Genomic DNA, 15,793 nt, shown 5'->3' with positions numbered 1-15,793 from the left:
GTAGGTATATCTGTTTGTGCTTGGGATGTATACATGTAAATGAGGTGCAGAAGCTAGAATCAGAAGACATCATTCTGTAGAGACTTTGTGTTGGCAGCAGAGGGACATTATAAAGGAGGAGGTGTTGGCCTTAAGTGACTCTTTCCTTAGCACCCTCTCCACCGTGGGAGTTTCCTGGACCCCTCATCCTATCTGATACTGGCTATCATGACATATGCTTTGCCCGAGCTTCCGAAATGATCCCTTTGAGACTCCTTTTTCTTTCCTTTTGGCTTCAGTGACCCTTTTGATCTAAGAATTGGTAGACAAGCAATTGATCATATCAATTCATGAAAACAAATAAATAGTCAATATTTCTAAGAGGCATTTCCATTTTAAAAATGGGCTGGGTATCTTGTCTTAAAATGAAAAAAAAAATTAAAAAAAAAAAAGAGCTGGGGATGTGGCTCAGTGATTCAGCAACCCTGGGTTTATTCCCTGGTAAAAACAAATTAATAAAAATATAACTGGTAACTGGTGTACATAAAATGCCAGAGAGAGTAGGGACTCAGTGAAAGGTTACTTTCTTTACCCATCCCTCTGACCTCTGATTCTTTCCATTATTGGTCCTTCTCTATGTATGACTTCTTTCAACTAAATCATAGCAAAGTGTGCAATTGATCCCTGCTCTGTGCTCCCTCAACATAAATGCTGGTGGGAAAACTCTTCAAGGGGCAGGATTGAAGATCTTCAACCTTCAACATCTTCAATCTTTCAATAGCCACATTTATGGACTGATGATTGCTAATAAGTTCAACACCATCCTTGCAAGGAATTCCATGGGTGGAATTGATGTCGACCCGTCATATGAATGGGCAGACTTTTGGGGAACTTTCCATCGTTCCTCAATAACATCTAATTTAACGACCCTCTGCTGTCATTAAATTCTGCAAACTTTTATTGAGCTTTGGTTCTAGCTAGTTTCTGACTTGGTGTGGGTCTAGTGTTAAGTACTGGTGAAAACCAGGTGAATCTGACAATCCAGGACCTTAAAGGAGTACAGTTTGTCAAAGCAAAATTGTCAAAGCAAAATTGTCAAAGCTAAATTGTCAAAGCTAAGTTCTGTCCTTTTACTTTTTAATCTCATGGTCTAAGCATAGCAGCAGTAGTTTCAGAGTCTCTTTTGGCTGTACTCAAGTGTAGAACTAGAACTCCATTGAGCAGGAACACTTTCCACTGCACTCAATTTACACCTATGCTATTGATCAATAAATGCAACACAAACCCATGAAAATAAGTCTCTTAAACAAAGTTGAGTACAAACAAGCTTATGCCAATCAATAGTGGGTTATGTTTAACCTGACTGTCATTTTTGTTAACCATTCTTAACACGAAAGCATGAGGGGGATTAAATATTGTCATCCACAGGAAATGGGACCTGAGATTCAAAGGGACTTGGTCTAATCCCTCCAACCAGTGTAGGATGTAATCACTCTCCCAAATGTTTGGAAAGTTTTACTAAAAACCTAATTTCTAAATCAAGGAGACTCCCAAAAAGATATAGGCAAGCTCTGTCTAGGACATTTAGCTGGAAAAAAAAATCCTAAAATTAAAAAAAATAAAGTGCCCCGTTATACACTCATTCCTTCATTCTGTCTCCCACTCCCCACACCCTGATTCCTTTCCCATTCCCTATTCCCCTCTCCTCCATCTCCTTCCCAGTCCCTCTCCCTCTTCCTACTCCTGCGCATGCTTGTTGGTTAGGGGGCTCTAGTGTTTTTATTATAACAGACTTGCTGGATCCACCCTGACTTGTTCAGTCCTTCTGTCCTCCACAAGGGCGAGTCCTGAGCAGATACAGACACGAAGTCTGCATTCATTCCTCCTTCCTGCGCCCCGCCTGCTTCCTGGCTACAAGTAGTCCAGGCCTGAGAACTCCTTTCAGAAGTTCTCCCGGGGGGGGAGAGTTTTCCCGCTGCCTGAGATCTGCACGGTGAGGGAGAGCTGGGACTGGGCGCGGACTCCGCGGAGCGCAAAGCCCAGTCAACTGCGCTCTCTGGCCCCAGGTGCTCACGGACTTGGGGAGCAGCGGCGCCAGGTGACGTCTAGGTGGGGACAATGAAGCGCAGCCTGAGGAAGATGCTACGTCCTGGGGAGAAGAAGGAGCCCCAGGGCGCTGTGTATCTGGGCGTGGAGGACGACATGGACGAATCCAAGGACTCCTTTAAGGTACCCTGGGCGATCAGCAGCTGGGACCCGCTCCAGTTGGGAGGGGTTTGGCTAGCGGTTTCTTTGTGGGCAGCATTTGGATAGAGGGACTGGAAGCAGCAAGGGTGGAGAGAAAAAGAGATGCCCGCTTCGGGGTACGAGCGCAATGTTAGTACTCCTCACAGCCGGGGGAAGCTTTCAGGGTCATACTCAGAATGCGCCCCTGTAGTGCCCGTTTCCTCTTTTCGGTGCGCTTAGTTGTTCAACTTGTTTTTGATGGTGGGTGGGCAACAGTGATCCGGAGCTCTAGCCCAAAGGTACCTTTGTCATTTGCTAGAATCTGCGAGAGTTTTAAAGTTTGTGTCTTTCGCATGGATACCAAACTGGTAGTTGGATAGCTATCCGAGAGGTGCTTTGGGATTGAGAAGCATTTTTGTCTAATAGTGTCAAGCAGAGAACACCTGTAAATGATGCCTGAAGGACATTCATGAAATGGAGCGACAGGATTGGGGGTGGGGGAGTATCAGAAAATCTACGGGAGGGAGACCTTTTGAAGATGGGTGGGTAGCTAGGATGGGAGCTTCTATTTATTATGCAGTTCTCTGGACTTTTTGACCTAAACGCAGCACAAGCTGCCACCTGATGGTACCCTTCTAGTCAGAGGAGCAGAGGCTTTTGAGTTTCAGAAAACCCACCACTGTATTTCCTCAGATTGACAGCAGGAGAGACGGTCTCTTTTGTAATGAGAAGATAGCATTAAAGATGAATTTTGAAATCCCCATCCCAACTCCCTTTCCACAGTGAAACCATCTTAACAGTTCCTTACATATTTTTCAGAAAAAAACCACAAATACAGATACACACGTTCATACATCTTTTTTTGTTTACAAAAGTGTGACGTCACAGAGATTTGTATTTTGATTTACTTACAAAATTCATTTTAGTATACTTTTCAAATCAGCAGTTGGGATTTACCTCATTCTTTCTAGCAGCTTCATGACACTCCGTTTTATGAATGTATCATGATTTATTTAGCCAGTCCTGCACTGATAGACACTTACATTGCCTTTTGTTTTTTTGGTTTTGTGTTTTGCCATTACATTTGTGATTGGGTGTGTCTATGAATGTAGATGATCTCTCGGATAGTGTCTTTGACATGAATCTGGGACAAGAAGAAATTTTTAAATTCCAGAAATTACTTAACGTGATTCATTTTCTAGAGAGATTTGCTGAAGGATTTCTGCAGCCCAGTCTCAATCTTTTCTTCATGTTTTTGTTTAATTGTCTTTATTTAGTTTTATTCGACTAAATGAAGTAGAGTCATTTATGTTATTTGTTACATTAGGGCCTGCAGATCAAGGGATTTAGATATTTTATCTTGCTAACTGCAGTAATTATAGGTCATTCCATAAAAATCCCAGTGAATGGACTCATTTCAGTGCAACATATATAACACTGGAGGGTTTTGAAATCAGGGGCTTTCTTGGTGTCTTCTGATTTGAAAGATAGGGTGTATAATTTATTTTCTCCAGTACATACCCACCGTATCTCCTGAATGCTAATTAGAGGATCACCAGGCACATTGGGGCACATCTATAATCCTGGCTCCTCAGGAGGCTGAGGCAGGGGAATGGCAAGTTCAAGGTCAATCCCAGCAACTTAGTGAGACCCTGTCTCAAAATTAAAAAGGGTTGGGGATGTAGCTTAGTACCAGTAGTAGTAGTAGTAGTAGTAGTAGTGCCCCTGGGTTTGATTCCTAGTACTGGGTGGAAAAATGGAAAGATGGAAGAAAACTTCTAAGATGAGAAATGTAGAAAAAGAACCATCAGACTGATACCTTTTGTTTTGTTCAATAACTTTCTTTCAAGAGAGTTAAAATGTTAGTATTTAACCTTCCATTTGTTGTAATCTCTCACCTGAGTTTTCCTCCTTTTTCACCCCATTACTGCTTGTATGAATTTCATTAGAGCAAAGTAAAACAAATGAATTTGAAATCCCTGATTTAAAAGGACTAGTTATAATTAGCTTCTCTAAAGTGATCTAGTCTATAATATACTGAATCCAGTCATATAGTTCAGAATCCAAAAGAGCATGAAGGGACCCTGCGACAATAGGAAGCAGCGTCAGATGCATATGTAATAATTTGCCTAAATCATGTCCTAGGCTTAGCTTCAGACCTCTATTAAAGAAATCTCCTCAGAGCCTGACAACATATCAGTTTCTGAATTGAGCCTCTGGAGCACATCAGTAATACCTCGTGAGCTCACAGGTTCTGTTGAATTCACAATGGCAAAACAGTATCTACTTAACTTCCATGAGTACATGAGATGTGCTGGTACTTCCTCTAAGGAGTGTGGAGTTGGGTTTGTGTTGGCAGCACATCGCTGAACAGACCTATAAACTGCTCTTTCAGGCATGGGGTGGGCAGTATAAGCCTTTTATCATCATTCAAAGAGCATATCAAATTCAAGTGCAAAATGCTTCCACATGGATTTAGGTATACACTTTTATTTAATAAGACATGAAATTGAGGAAGAACCTTCTTTTGCAAGAAGTCCATTTTTTATTTATTACTGAATATGTGTAAATTTGAAAACAGATTCTTATTTTATGTCCTGTAATCATTAAAGGTATATATAGACTATATGGAATTCAGGTATTTTTAAGTTGAAAAGTGACACATCTTATTTAAGAATCTACAACAAAAGAGTAATTTCTTCAGTGCTCATCTGTGGTAACAGAAGTTAGATCCAAGTTCAAAAATTTGAGATTAAATTTTTATTTCAACCTGAACTTTACTGAATTAACCCTAATATGCTAATTTTTTACTAACTATATTAAGATAAGTATTTTAGGACAGTTTGATAGCTTTTCTTTTCAGGCATGAGAAATTTTCTAGTTATCTTTAAAAATAATAGATTGGCGTTTTGACACATACATTATCATGTGGCAAATGTGACCAGTCATAGTCAAAGGTAGAACTAAAATGAGTATCTAGATATTTTATTTGGGGGAGGTTTTCTGCATTTTCAGAAACTCATCATTGTATAATGGGTTCCATGAAAAGCTACTGTCTCATAGAACATTTTGCTCTGAGTCTATGTAATGAAGTATTCATTTAGAAATAGCTTTGGAAAATTTTTAGGCAAATGTTTACTTGGTCACATATTTGCAAATCTGGAAAGTGCAAGAAATAATTTTAATTATGATGTAGCCATAGAACTGGAATGAAGTTCTATTAATATTTCCTTAGGCTGATTTATGTTAAGCTTCTAGGGAATGAAAACTCACCAACTAGTCAAGGGGATTCCTAGTGCATATAATAATCCTCATGGCCCCACTTGCCACTATGTAAGATCTCTGTTTATTCATTTCTTCCTCTGGAAAAAAATTTGCACATATAAAAGTATCATTAAAAAGTACATGAATGTGTAGTACACACCTAGCATATGTAGTGCATAAAATGAGAGATTAGGAAAGAACTAGAAGCCGAGTGTGGTGGCACACGTCTGTAATGCCAGCAGCTTGGGAGGCTGAGGCAGGAGGATTGTGAGTTCAAAGCCAGCTTCAGCAAAAGCAAGGTGCTAAGCAACTCAGTGAGACCCTGTCTCTAAGTAAAATACAAAATAGGGCTGGGGATGTGGCTCAGTGGTTGAGTGCCCTGAGTTCAATCCCTGGTACCAAAAAAAAAAAAAAAAAGAAAAAGAAAGAACTAGATACAGTATTTCTCAAACTTTTTTCCTCTTTGAACCTCCTTAAACAATACGGAGGATCCTGAAGAATGTGTGTCTGATTTATATCTGCCAATATTTTTCATATTAGAAATTATAGTGGAGAAAAATCTAAAAAAAAAAAATGAGAAGGAACAGCACACTCCAGTAAAATCATTGCTGTGAGTTCCCACACATCTGGGAGACTCCATTGTGGACTGGAGAGAGAGCCAGAGGGGCTGTATAGCAATGGTTGCTAACACCACCAGGAAGACCTCCTTCGAGGCAGGATTTAGGAGGGCCACAGGAAACTGGGTGGATTGGAGACAGGAGAGGAAGAAGGTGCCTATTGTTCAGGTGAAGAGCCTTGCAGAGCTCAAGCATGACATGCATACAGCAGCACAACATGGAGCTGGAAAGGCCCAACTCCCAGAGGCCACCGCATGCCATTAAGGGACATGTTAGCATTTGGCCTCAGCCTCAGTTTTGGGCCAAAATTTGCAATTCACCTTTAAATTTGACCTTGTCTTTGGAAGACAAAGACAAATATTTCCAAATATCAGAATAACTAATTCAATGGCATTTCTAGCCTCTCTGACCTGATATATCATCAATGATGTCATTGTAATCTCAACAATGTAAAGTCATCAACAGTAGGATTAGGTATGACAATCAGATTTATTGATAATACCTAAAATTCACTTTCAAATATAGGCAAGATTTCTAGAAGCAACTTGGAACAAAAATCTTATCAGTCAATTGAAGTATAATTACTTTTGTAATTAATGCTTTTTAAAAGTCTTCATTTTCTGTGTAAGGTAGACATTAAAATCTTTAGATGATTGAATAAGGAGATATATTGTCAATGAATGTTATGAGAGGATTCAATAGTTAATTTTAGGAGGAACTTGATACACGTTATTACCCAACATATTTGAAGAATTTAAATAAGAATGTAAGGTAGATGAGAGAGTCAAGTTTATGACATGAAGACTTTTGTAAAAAATTTGTTTGCAATAGTGACCTTAATAGCATTAAATAAAATGACCTTTAAAGTTTTCTGTAACTTTTAGTAATTTGGTTCTGTTTAGGCTACCAGCTTTCCAAGAGAAAATCCTATTTGGAAATTTTTCATATTTTTGTGAGAATGAATCAAAACAGAATATAAGCACTATCACCTAAAATTTCACAAGGGGGAAAAACAATATTATCCATGATAAATCATCTTCAGTCTACACATGGTGAACATAAGGGAAGTAAAAAAGTGTCGGAGAAGTGGGGTGTTCAAAACAGCTCTAGCTCTTCCCCTGAGTGGAAGTGACATTTGTTTGGAATTTTACATTTACAGGTCAGTGACAGCAGTTGTAAAAAATCTATTGAGCCTGCCCTTCCATGTCTGTTCTTAAGCTTTATGATATCTTGTTCTATTGCATGATTCATTCTACGTTGGTGTTTTTTTTTTTTTTTTAATCTCACCCTCAGATTCTACTATATATTGATTTTTAACATTTGTCATGCAGCCAAAAATATATTCCACACACGTCTTGTCAGGACACTGACAGGTGTCCTGGTGCGAAAAAAAAAGAAGAGTTACATATTCTCTGGGGGAGGGGCACCATTCTGAATTACTGCTCACATGAATTGCAGGACGGTGCTGGAGGATGATTTGAACTCTGTTCTATAAGGAAACACTGGATGGAGTTTGACTGTAGGCAGGAAAGCCCAAGCAGACAGTAATTTAGACTCCTGGACTTAATAACCCTTGTATTTCTGAAAACCTTTTAATCTAACCTGAATCCCTCATGCTGGAATTTAAGTACATTTTCAACCGGCAAAGCAAATTCCTCTGTATTTTCACTGTATTTACTATTTCTCAGAGCATATTTCTTAAGTTCACTTCTAAACTTTCTCCAAGGCCTTTACATCTACACCATTTTTAAGTTTACAATCAGAAAATCAAAACATTTATTTAATGTACTTATCAATGCTTAGACATTTTCTTGTCTCATTTTATGTCAGTATTTTGCATACTTCACAAAAAATATATATATACTTAATTGTAAGCATGATAGTTTGGATAATTGTAAACTTGTTAAGGCTATAAAATAATTAGCTCTATAGTCATAAGTTTTGCATATTCTTGTTCAAGGTAATGGGTTTTCTTATATTCCTGTAGGTGGTTTTTGAAGGAAATGCACATAGATTACAAAACTTTATCAAGAATCGAAGGAAATTAAGCAAATACGATGATACCAGTGCTTCCCCTTTGCATTATGCAGCAGCAGAAGGTCAAGTTGAACTGATGAAGATGATCATCAGTGGTTCTTCTTGTGCAGGTAACAAAGCGTTACAGTGAGCCCTCCATAAACCAGTTCTCCCACTAGCCTGACTGGGGAAAATGGTATGAAGTAGTTCCAAAGGGTAGATTAGTGCCAGATTGCAAAGGGCCTGAGTATCTGTCTCCATCTGGAGTGTTGGTTTCCCTGCAGATGAGTACTGTTCAAATTTTTCCACTAAAATACTGCAAAGAAGAGTAAAAACATCTGGGACACGCACCACAAATTCAAACTTTCTTTGACTTTTTAGACAGATGATAAAAATTCGTGTACATTTTACGCACCTTATGTTTTTTCAGAAGATGTTATTCTACATTTAAATTAATCATTGAAAAGATAGTAGAATGAGACAGACATCATTACCCTATGTACATGTGTGATTACACAAACGGCATGAATCTACATTGTGTACAACCATAGAAAGGAAAAGTTGTGCCCCATTTGTGTACAATGAATCAAAATACAGTCTGTAAACATAAAAAAAAAAACATAAAGCTAGAAAACATGTAGATGGTTACCCACACACACAAAATAAAGCAATCATTGAATGAAACTAACACCTCAAAAAGAGGTGATATCTTCCTCTTAGCCTGGGACACCTGGCTTTGTGTGAGAAATGCATCTATAGGCAATGACTGAGGTGGATGTACAGAGACTTAAACAGTGAAATAGTATCATAAAATCTTATTTTAATCCTTTGTCGTTGTGGGAAATGGATTAGTAGAAGTCTTGTTAAAAAATCTTTTTTCTCATGAAGAAAAAAGAGAGGTTGGAATAAAGAGAAAGAGAGATTTGGGATATATGTACATGCAGGGTTGACAGTGCTTGACCACATTCTGAGCTTGAAGAGTAGGTGGCAGGAAGTTGGAACTGACTTTGAGATTCCTAATTTAGGAGATTAAGCTAATAGTATAACCATCTCAAAAAGGGAGATATGAGTTAACAGAAAAAACATGAGTGGTAAGTGTGTGAGGAGATATTTAATAGCCAGGGGACTGACCCTTGGAAATATCCATTAGATAATAGAAATATAGAAAGGAGCCACCTCTGCAGAGCCATTATAGGAAATAGATGGGAATGTGAAAGGGAATGAATGTCCTTTAAGATATCACAGATTGCTACCAAAGGTAGCCAAAGTTAGAATATCAACCTTAAGAGATACATGGCGGCAGAAGAGCCAGAGAAAGGACGAAGAGGGTGATGAATTAAAGATGGATGATACACAGGTGAAGGGAGAAGTTATTGGGATAGATGATACAAGGATCAATTGCTCCAAAGATTTCAAGTAGGAAGTTGATCACAAGAAATCTAGTTGATTGCCTGTCATATGGCCCCAATGACCTATGTAAAAGTGAGTTTTGGAAAGTGGTGAAGATAAAAGCCAAATTCAAGGTATTTAGTTAATGAGTGAGACTTTGTAAGCATAGGCCCTTGTTAATTAAGTTCACTGAATGGAGTGCTCCATCTTGCTCAGACAGAACGTTCAAGAAATATGCATGATGTGTAACTCTCAGGGTACGTGAGTGTGTGTGTGTGTGTGTGTGTGCTCGCCTGTGTGTGTGTTTTTGACAACGAGGCACTTTGACGAATGAAAGGAGATAGTGGAAAGAAACAGGAAAAGCAGCTGCATCATATTCCAGGTATTATCGACGGTCCCCAAATCATATTTATAAGTGAATCCTTCCCCCCCCCCCAGACATAAGGATATTCCGTCAAAGATGAAAACAGTTGATAAAGCAGATAGCCATATCTATTTTAGAATAGTTGTAGGACCCTGTAGGATAAAAGGGCACATTATTCTTATGCTCACAGGGTAAAAAGTACCATTTATTATATTTTAGAAATATGTGAAAACTATAGCATTAGGAGCTTAAGCTCATGTTTTCTAATTAACATGTTTGGAAACATCACCATAGGTCAGGCATTCAGCTAAGATCTTTAAAAACATGATTTAATATTATTCTCCTAATAGCATTGCAAAGTGTGTGTGTGTGTGTGTGTGTGTGTGTGTGTGTATTTTATTATTACTAACTTTGACTATGAGAAAGCTGAGGTTCAAAGAGGTAATATAACTCATTGAACTCCTCATTAGCTATGACATTTACAAGCCTCTCAATCTCTCCAGGTTTCAGCAACTTCATCTTTCTGAAAATTGGTCTCAGCGGTACCTCACAGGCTATTGGAGGCTAAAATGAAATCATAGTCATATAGAATCTAGTTGATTGCCTGTCACGTGGTTATAATCTCAATATTTATCATAGTCCTAGAATTTATAAACATCAAAACATGTAGAAATAAGATCTATTTCTTATGAGCACTACAGACAGAAATTTAACTCAATTTACAGAGTCAGCATGATGCTTTCATATATTCCCTAAAGGTGCCCATTGGAGGTGTCTTGAGAACCGAAGCTATATTTTTATTTCTGATAAAGAAGATGCAGCCAATTATAGTAGCACTTGGCACAGTCCAAGCAAAATTTAATACATGTTTTGATATTTTTTCCTAGTGCTGAATATAATGGATGATTATGGAAACACCCCTCTGCACTGGGCTGCAGAAAAAAACCAGGTGGAAAGTGTTAAGTTTCTTCTCAGCCAAGGAGCAAACCCAAACCTCCGCAACGGCTGCATGATGGCGCCCCTTCACATCGCCGCTCAGGGCATGTACAATGAGATCTTAAAGGTAAGCCTGCTGTCCCACTCACAGAGGCTGTTGGAGCAGCGGCTGGCACCAGATCCAACAGTCTCTGCCTGGGCCAAGTGATCAACTTAAACTTCAGGGCGCATGAAACATAATGACAACCTTGGTTACCTCTCACCACCTGCTGATGATGGTGGAGTGGAGGTGGGAGTGATAGTCCTTTTGATTTACCAGGCATTTTTTAAGAGTCTCGTGTTTTAATTTATTAAATCCTCATTATAAAAAAAAACTGTAACATTGTTAGTATCTCCATTTCACAGCTGAGTCAGATGAGGCACAGAGAGAACTTAATAACTTGCCTAATATCGTATAACTTGCCTAATATCGTATAACTACTGAAAGCAAGAATTAGGACTTTGACTCTCATCCTTTAAGTGCCCAAGCTCAGGCTTTACCACACACCTCATTGATGGAATGGCTACAAGAAAGAAGGCCATGAGTGTCTCAGTGAAATCAGAAACCTTAATTATAAGGTGCTGTTTTGTTAAAGTGAGCGGTCTGCCACAGGATCAGCTAGTAGAAGACCTAGGCTACTATTGGGGGATTTTTGTTTTTCAAGTCTTGATAGTAAGTTTACTGGAACAAGAAAACTCTGGTAAAGGCCTCGAGGGTGAGATTTAGGATATGGATCCCCCCGCCCCCATCCTGGGGATCCAATGCAGGGCCTTAGATTACGCTAAGCAAACACTTTACCACTGAGCTACACCCCCAGCTCCAGGCCTTGGCTTTTAAACTACACTTCAGAATCTCACAGACACACTGGAAAGCAAGCATGTTTCCTAAACGAAGAATGCCATTTACAAAAGGATCATGCCCTAAGAGTTCATTTCTAAGGTAGGTCATTTGGAACCTGAAATGTTTTCCCATGGAAACAATATTGAAGATGCTAATCTGGCTATTGTGCCAACCCACACCAAAGTCCAATTTTCTACAAATCATCAAAGAGATCCAAGCTCCCTTTAACACAAAATCTCTTCTCTCAGTCCTCTAAGACCCTGGCTTCTGTAAGGCTGGCATACCTGGAGTAAGGGATTTCCCCCTCCTGCTTCCCACTGTTCCTGTTTTGGACCTCTGTCAACTCTCAATGCATGATAATGTCATGAAATGTTCATGTGCTTTTCTTCCTCACTGGCTGGTTATACTTGAAGGAGGGACTGTGAATTACTGTGGTACTGGGTATTGAACTCAGGGTTCCTTACACACTTACTGAGTGTCTTCAGTCCTCAGTACTGTGCTGGTCCACGGTGGGTGTTGGAATAAAAAATTGATCGGATAAGTAGAGGAGAGAGCTGGAGTATTGGTACCCCTGAAGAGGGTTGAGACTGTCCCCTGAGGAGGTTATTAGAAAGTTCTTTGGCAACAGGCTGTCCAGTCTTTTCTTAATAGCTACGTTATTCATAAGCCTGGGGCTGCTTCCATGTCCTTCCTGTTGGGCCACTTGTGACTGTAGGGATCCCCCAGGGATGTCACATATTTCCTCCTGCAGCTCTTGGGCTTCTCTGAAGGTTCTTTTCAGAAACAGCTGCCCATTAGCTTAATTAATCTTGGCTCTAAAGTTGTGATTTGGGAATTCAAAGGCAGGTAATAATTGAAAAGCTATTGTTAATTAGAAAAAGAAATCTTAAGATCAACACATACAGAAAGGTTAATATGGCATGGAAATAGAAAAGAAAGTTTAGAAATAAGTCCACCCCATCACTGATTTATAAATTTGATGGGAGACATAAACCAAAATTTCCTGGGTGGCACTGCATAACAAAAGAAAAATAGGGTCATAGGACAGTTGAAATGTTCTCTCCCCTACACAGTCTTACCAGCCATAATGATAGTCTAAAAATATCTTTCAAACCCTTCTAGTTTACCAGAGACAGGAGAAGAGGCGTTTTGGAGCATCTCCCTGAATTCTTATGAATCACAGTCAGCCTGCCTCTCCCTGTCATGCCCATGGTCTGACCTACACCCACCCAGCCAGCCATGGCCAGTTTAGAAAGTTCCTTCACTTCCACCAGCCTTCCTCACACTTTTTACCATTGCCTGTTTGGTTATAAAGTAAAAAATTGTCATCCATGTATCACCTCAAATTACTGTACAGACAATGCAAAATTCTCTGGGGTCTCCTGCCTAGGGATTAGGGGGCAGCCATATTTCTCAATGGTCTTGGTCCTTGGGGCTTGAACTCAAAGCATCCAGTTGTTTCAAGCTCCCATGAGCTTTCTGGATTCTTTTTTTTTTTTTTTTTTTGGAGGGGGTACTGGGGATTGAACTCAGGGGTCCTCAACCACTAAACCACATCCCCAGCCCTATTTTGTATTTTATTTAGAAACAGGGTCTCGCTGAATTGCTTAGTGCCTTGCCATTGCTGAGGCTGGCTTTGAACTCAAGATCCTCCTGCCTCAGCCTGCTGAGCTGCTGGGATTACTGGTATGTGCCACTGTGCTCAGCAGGCTTACTGAATTCTTATCAGATGGACCTCAGAGAGTTCACCTGCCAAACTTCTAGACTTACTTGGTCATGAATAAAGATGAAGTGGGTGTACAGTTAGTTACTCTCTCTGGAGCTGCTGGCACATATAATTTAACAGATTTTTAAAATTGTGCTTATGATAGTACAATAGGAATGTCCTAATCAATGCTGCAAATTTGTGATTCTAAGAGGGCAAAGAGAAAAATAGTATCTTCTGATAGAATTTAGAGGGTTCTTTTATGTGTGAATATAACACTTCTTAAGAATAGAATGTAAATGTGCCTATTGTCCATGTAGTGAACCTTTTGGTCTCATTTCCCTTCATCCATCAGTAAGTCCCCTCTGTGTTCTTATGGACCAAAACCTCAGTTTAATGTTCTCCTATGAGCAAAGCTCATTAGTAATTCATTTGCTGACACTCACATTGGGCATATTCTATTGAGAAGGAACTCCAGTTGGAGGTTGGGTACTATTTTAAAGCAGTCAAGGTTTTTAAGAAACAGCTTGTTGAATAAGCTTTAAAAAAAAAAAAAAAAAAAAAAAAAAAAACAAAAAAAAAAAACAACAATGTAATTATGAGCCCATGTCATGATTTTACTGGGAGAGGAAAAGCCTCCAGTAGGTCAGTTAATAAATTTTTGTCTTGAGAGTAACCCTTGTATGAGACTACTTTTGTTGGTTTTAATATGAAATAAAGTCTGTTTAAAGAGCCATAGATCTGGCCAGCAATCAGTTGGCAGTCACCAGGTGAGTATGTAACAGTCTTCAATTAAATTCTATCAGCAAACTTACTGGATCATTTTACTGGGATCCTAACTTTCTTTAAAAGTTTTTTTTTAATTTGTTTTAATTAGTTATACATGAGAGTAGAATGCACTTTGATACATCATGTATAATGGAGTATAATTTCTCATTCTTCTGTTTATACATGATGTAGAATCCCACCGGTCATATAGTTATATATGTACACAGGGCAATAATGTCTAAATCATTCCACAACCCTTCCTACCCCCAGACCCCCTTCCCTCCCATCAATCCCTTCTATCTAATCTAAATAACTCTATTCTAGCCTAGCCACCCCACCCCTCATTGTGAATTAGCATCAGAGAAAACATTAGGCTTTTGGTTTTTTGGGATTAACTTATTTCACTTAGCATGATATTCTCCAGCTCCATCCATTTACAGGCAAATGCCATAATTTCATTCTTCTTTAGAGCTGAATAATATTCTATTGTATATATAATAGAAAAAATGTCTATTCCAGACCAAGGATGAATTGATTGAATTGTTATACTTAAGTGTTATATGGTGCTCTCTTTTACTGAAGAGAATAGAGTTTTCATTGACCTTTCCCAGAATGTTTACAATCAAGATAAAAATATAATGGCGAGGGGGGTGAAGAAATCATCCCTGCCTCCCTCCCGTCCTCTCTCTCCCCTCTTCTTTCCTCCTTTCCCTTTCTCTTATGCACGTATTACAAATGGCTCCACAGATTCATTTTTTGAAGATATTAGTTAATGTAGCCCACTGCATACAACTGAGAGGTAGTAAGTGAAACCATGTTAAGTATTTAAAATTTTTATTTGAAATTCTATTTCCAATTCTGCAATTCAATATTGTCTTAATTGATGTGATATTAAAATCACGATTTTGTCCTTTTGATAAATTTATTCAATATCCACTATGTGCAAGATTTTGTGCCAGATCATGTGGGAGAGGGATGACAAAAGATAAGACATGTTCCCTGTCATGGGAGACCTTGGAATCAAGGGGAAGACAAGTCCTTATTTGGAAATCTATAATTTTGCTTTTTGACATTTTCCCTCCTCTTTTGTATAGGTCTTGACTGAGCACAGAAGTATTAATATTGATTTGGAAGGAGAAAATGGAAACACAGCAGTGTTAACCACATGCGCCAAAGACAATAGTGAAGCACTTCAAATTTTGGTTTGTATAATTAACCATAATTTCTTTATCTTTTCATGTGACATGAATTGTTGCTATTTATAGCAGCTCTTTATTTTCTATCCTTAGCAAAATATAAAATAAAGAGATTGGAAAAAAAAAAAAAAACCTAGGTCTGTGTTTTTATATGTGTATATTCCACTTAGATTCTAAGTGGACCTGATATTGGTAACAGAAGACTAACATTAAAGCATGAAAGAAAATCAAAATGAAAAGAAAATATAGGCCGAAAATTTTAAGATGAAGCTGATGGTCCCATTAGAATATAGAATGCAAAGTATAACAGCCTGTATGTTGATAAAGATGAGTCAGATACTTGACTGTGAGCTTCCAAATGGTCAAAGGAAAAATGAATAGAGTCAATTCCAGATTGATTTGGCCCATAAAATAAAAGCCACAAGAAATACAGCTTTCCTGTTTCCAAGACCA

General features: G+C 38.7%; 1 protein-coding gene across 1 annotated transcript in view; it reads left to right on the top strand.

Moving 5' to 3' along the window:
- Positions 1-2,000: 2,000 nt before the first annotated feature.
- The window catches only part of TRPA1 (transient receptor potential cation channel subfamily A member 1), a 57,655-nt gene continuing 43,862 nt past the window's right edge, over positions 2,001-15,793 (top strand). The window contains exons 1-4 of the mRNA XM_079155291.1: positions 2,001-2,208; positions 8,074-8,233; positions 10,743-10,918; positions 15,239-15,346. Coding sequence (XP_079011417.1) covers positions 2,098-2,208; positions 8,074-8,233; positions 10,743-10,918; positions 15,239-15,346 — 555 coding nt within the window. The 5' untranslated portion in view covers positions 2,001-2,097. The remainder of the gene's footprint in view (positions 2,209-8,073; positions 8,234-10,742; positions 10,919-15,238; positions 15,347-15,793) is intronic.

The sequence above is a fragment of the Sciurus vulgaris genome (genome assembly GCF_902686455.1).
Source record: "Sciurus vulgaris genome assembly, chromosome: 1".
In the NCBI taxonomy this organism is placed as follows: Eukaryota; Metazoa; Chordata; class Mammalia; order Rodentia; family Sciuridae; genus Sciurus; species Sciurus vulgaris.
The sequence above is the reverse complement of the archived record's forward strand: the minus strand, read 5'-3'. Positions and strand labels throughout refer to the sequence as shown.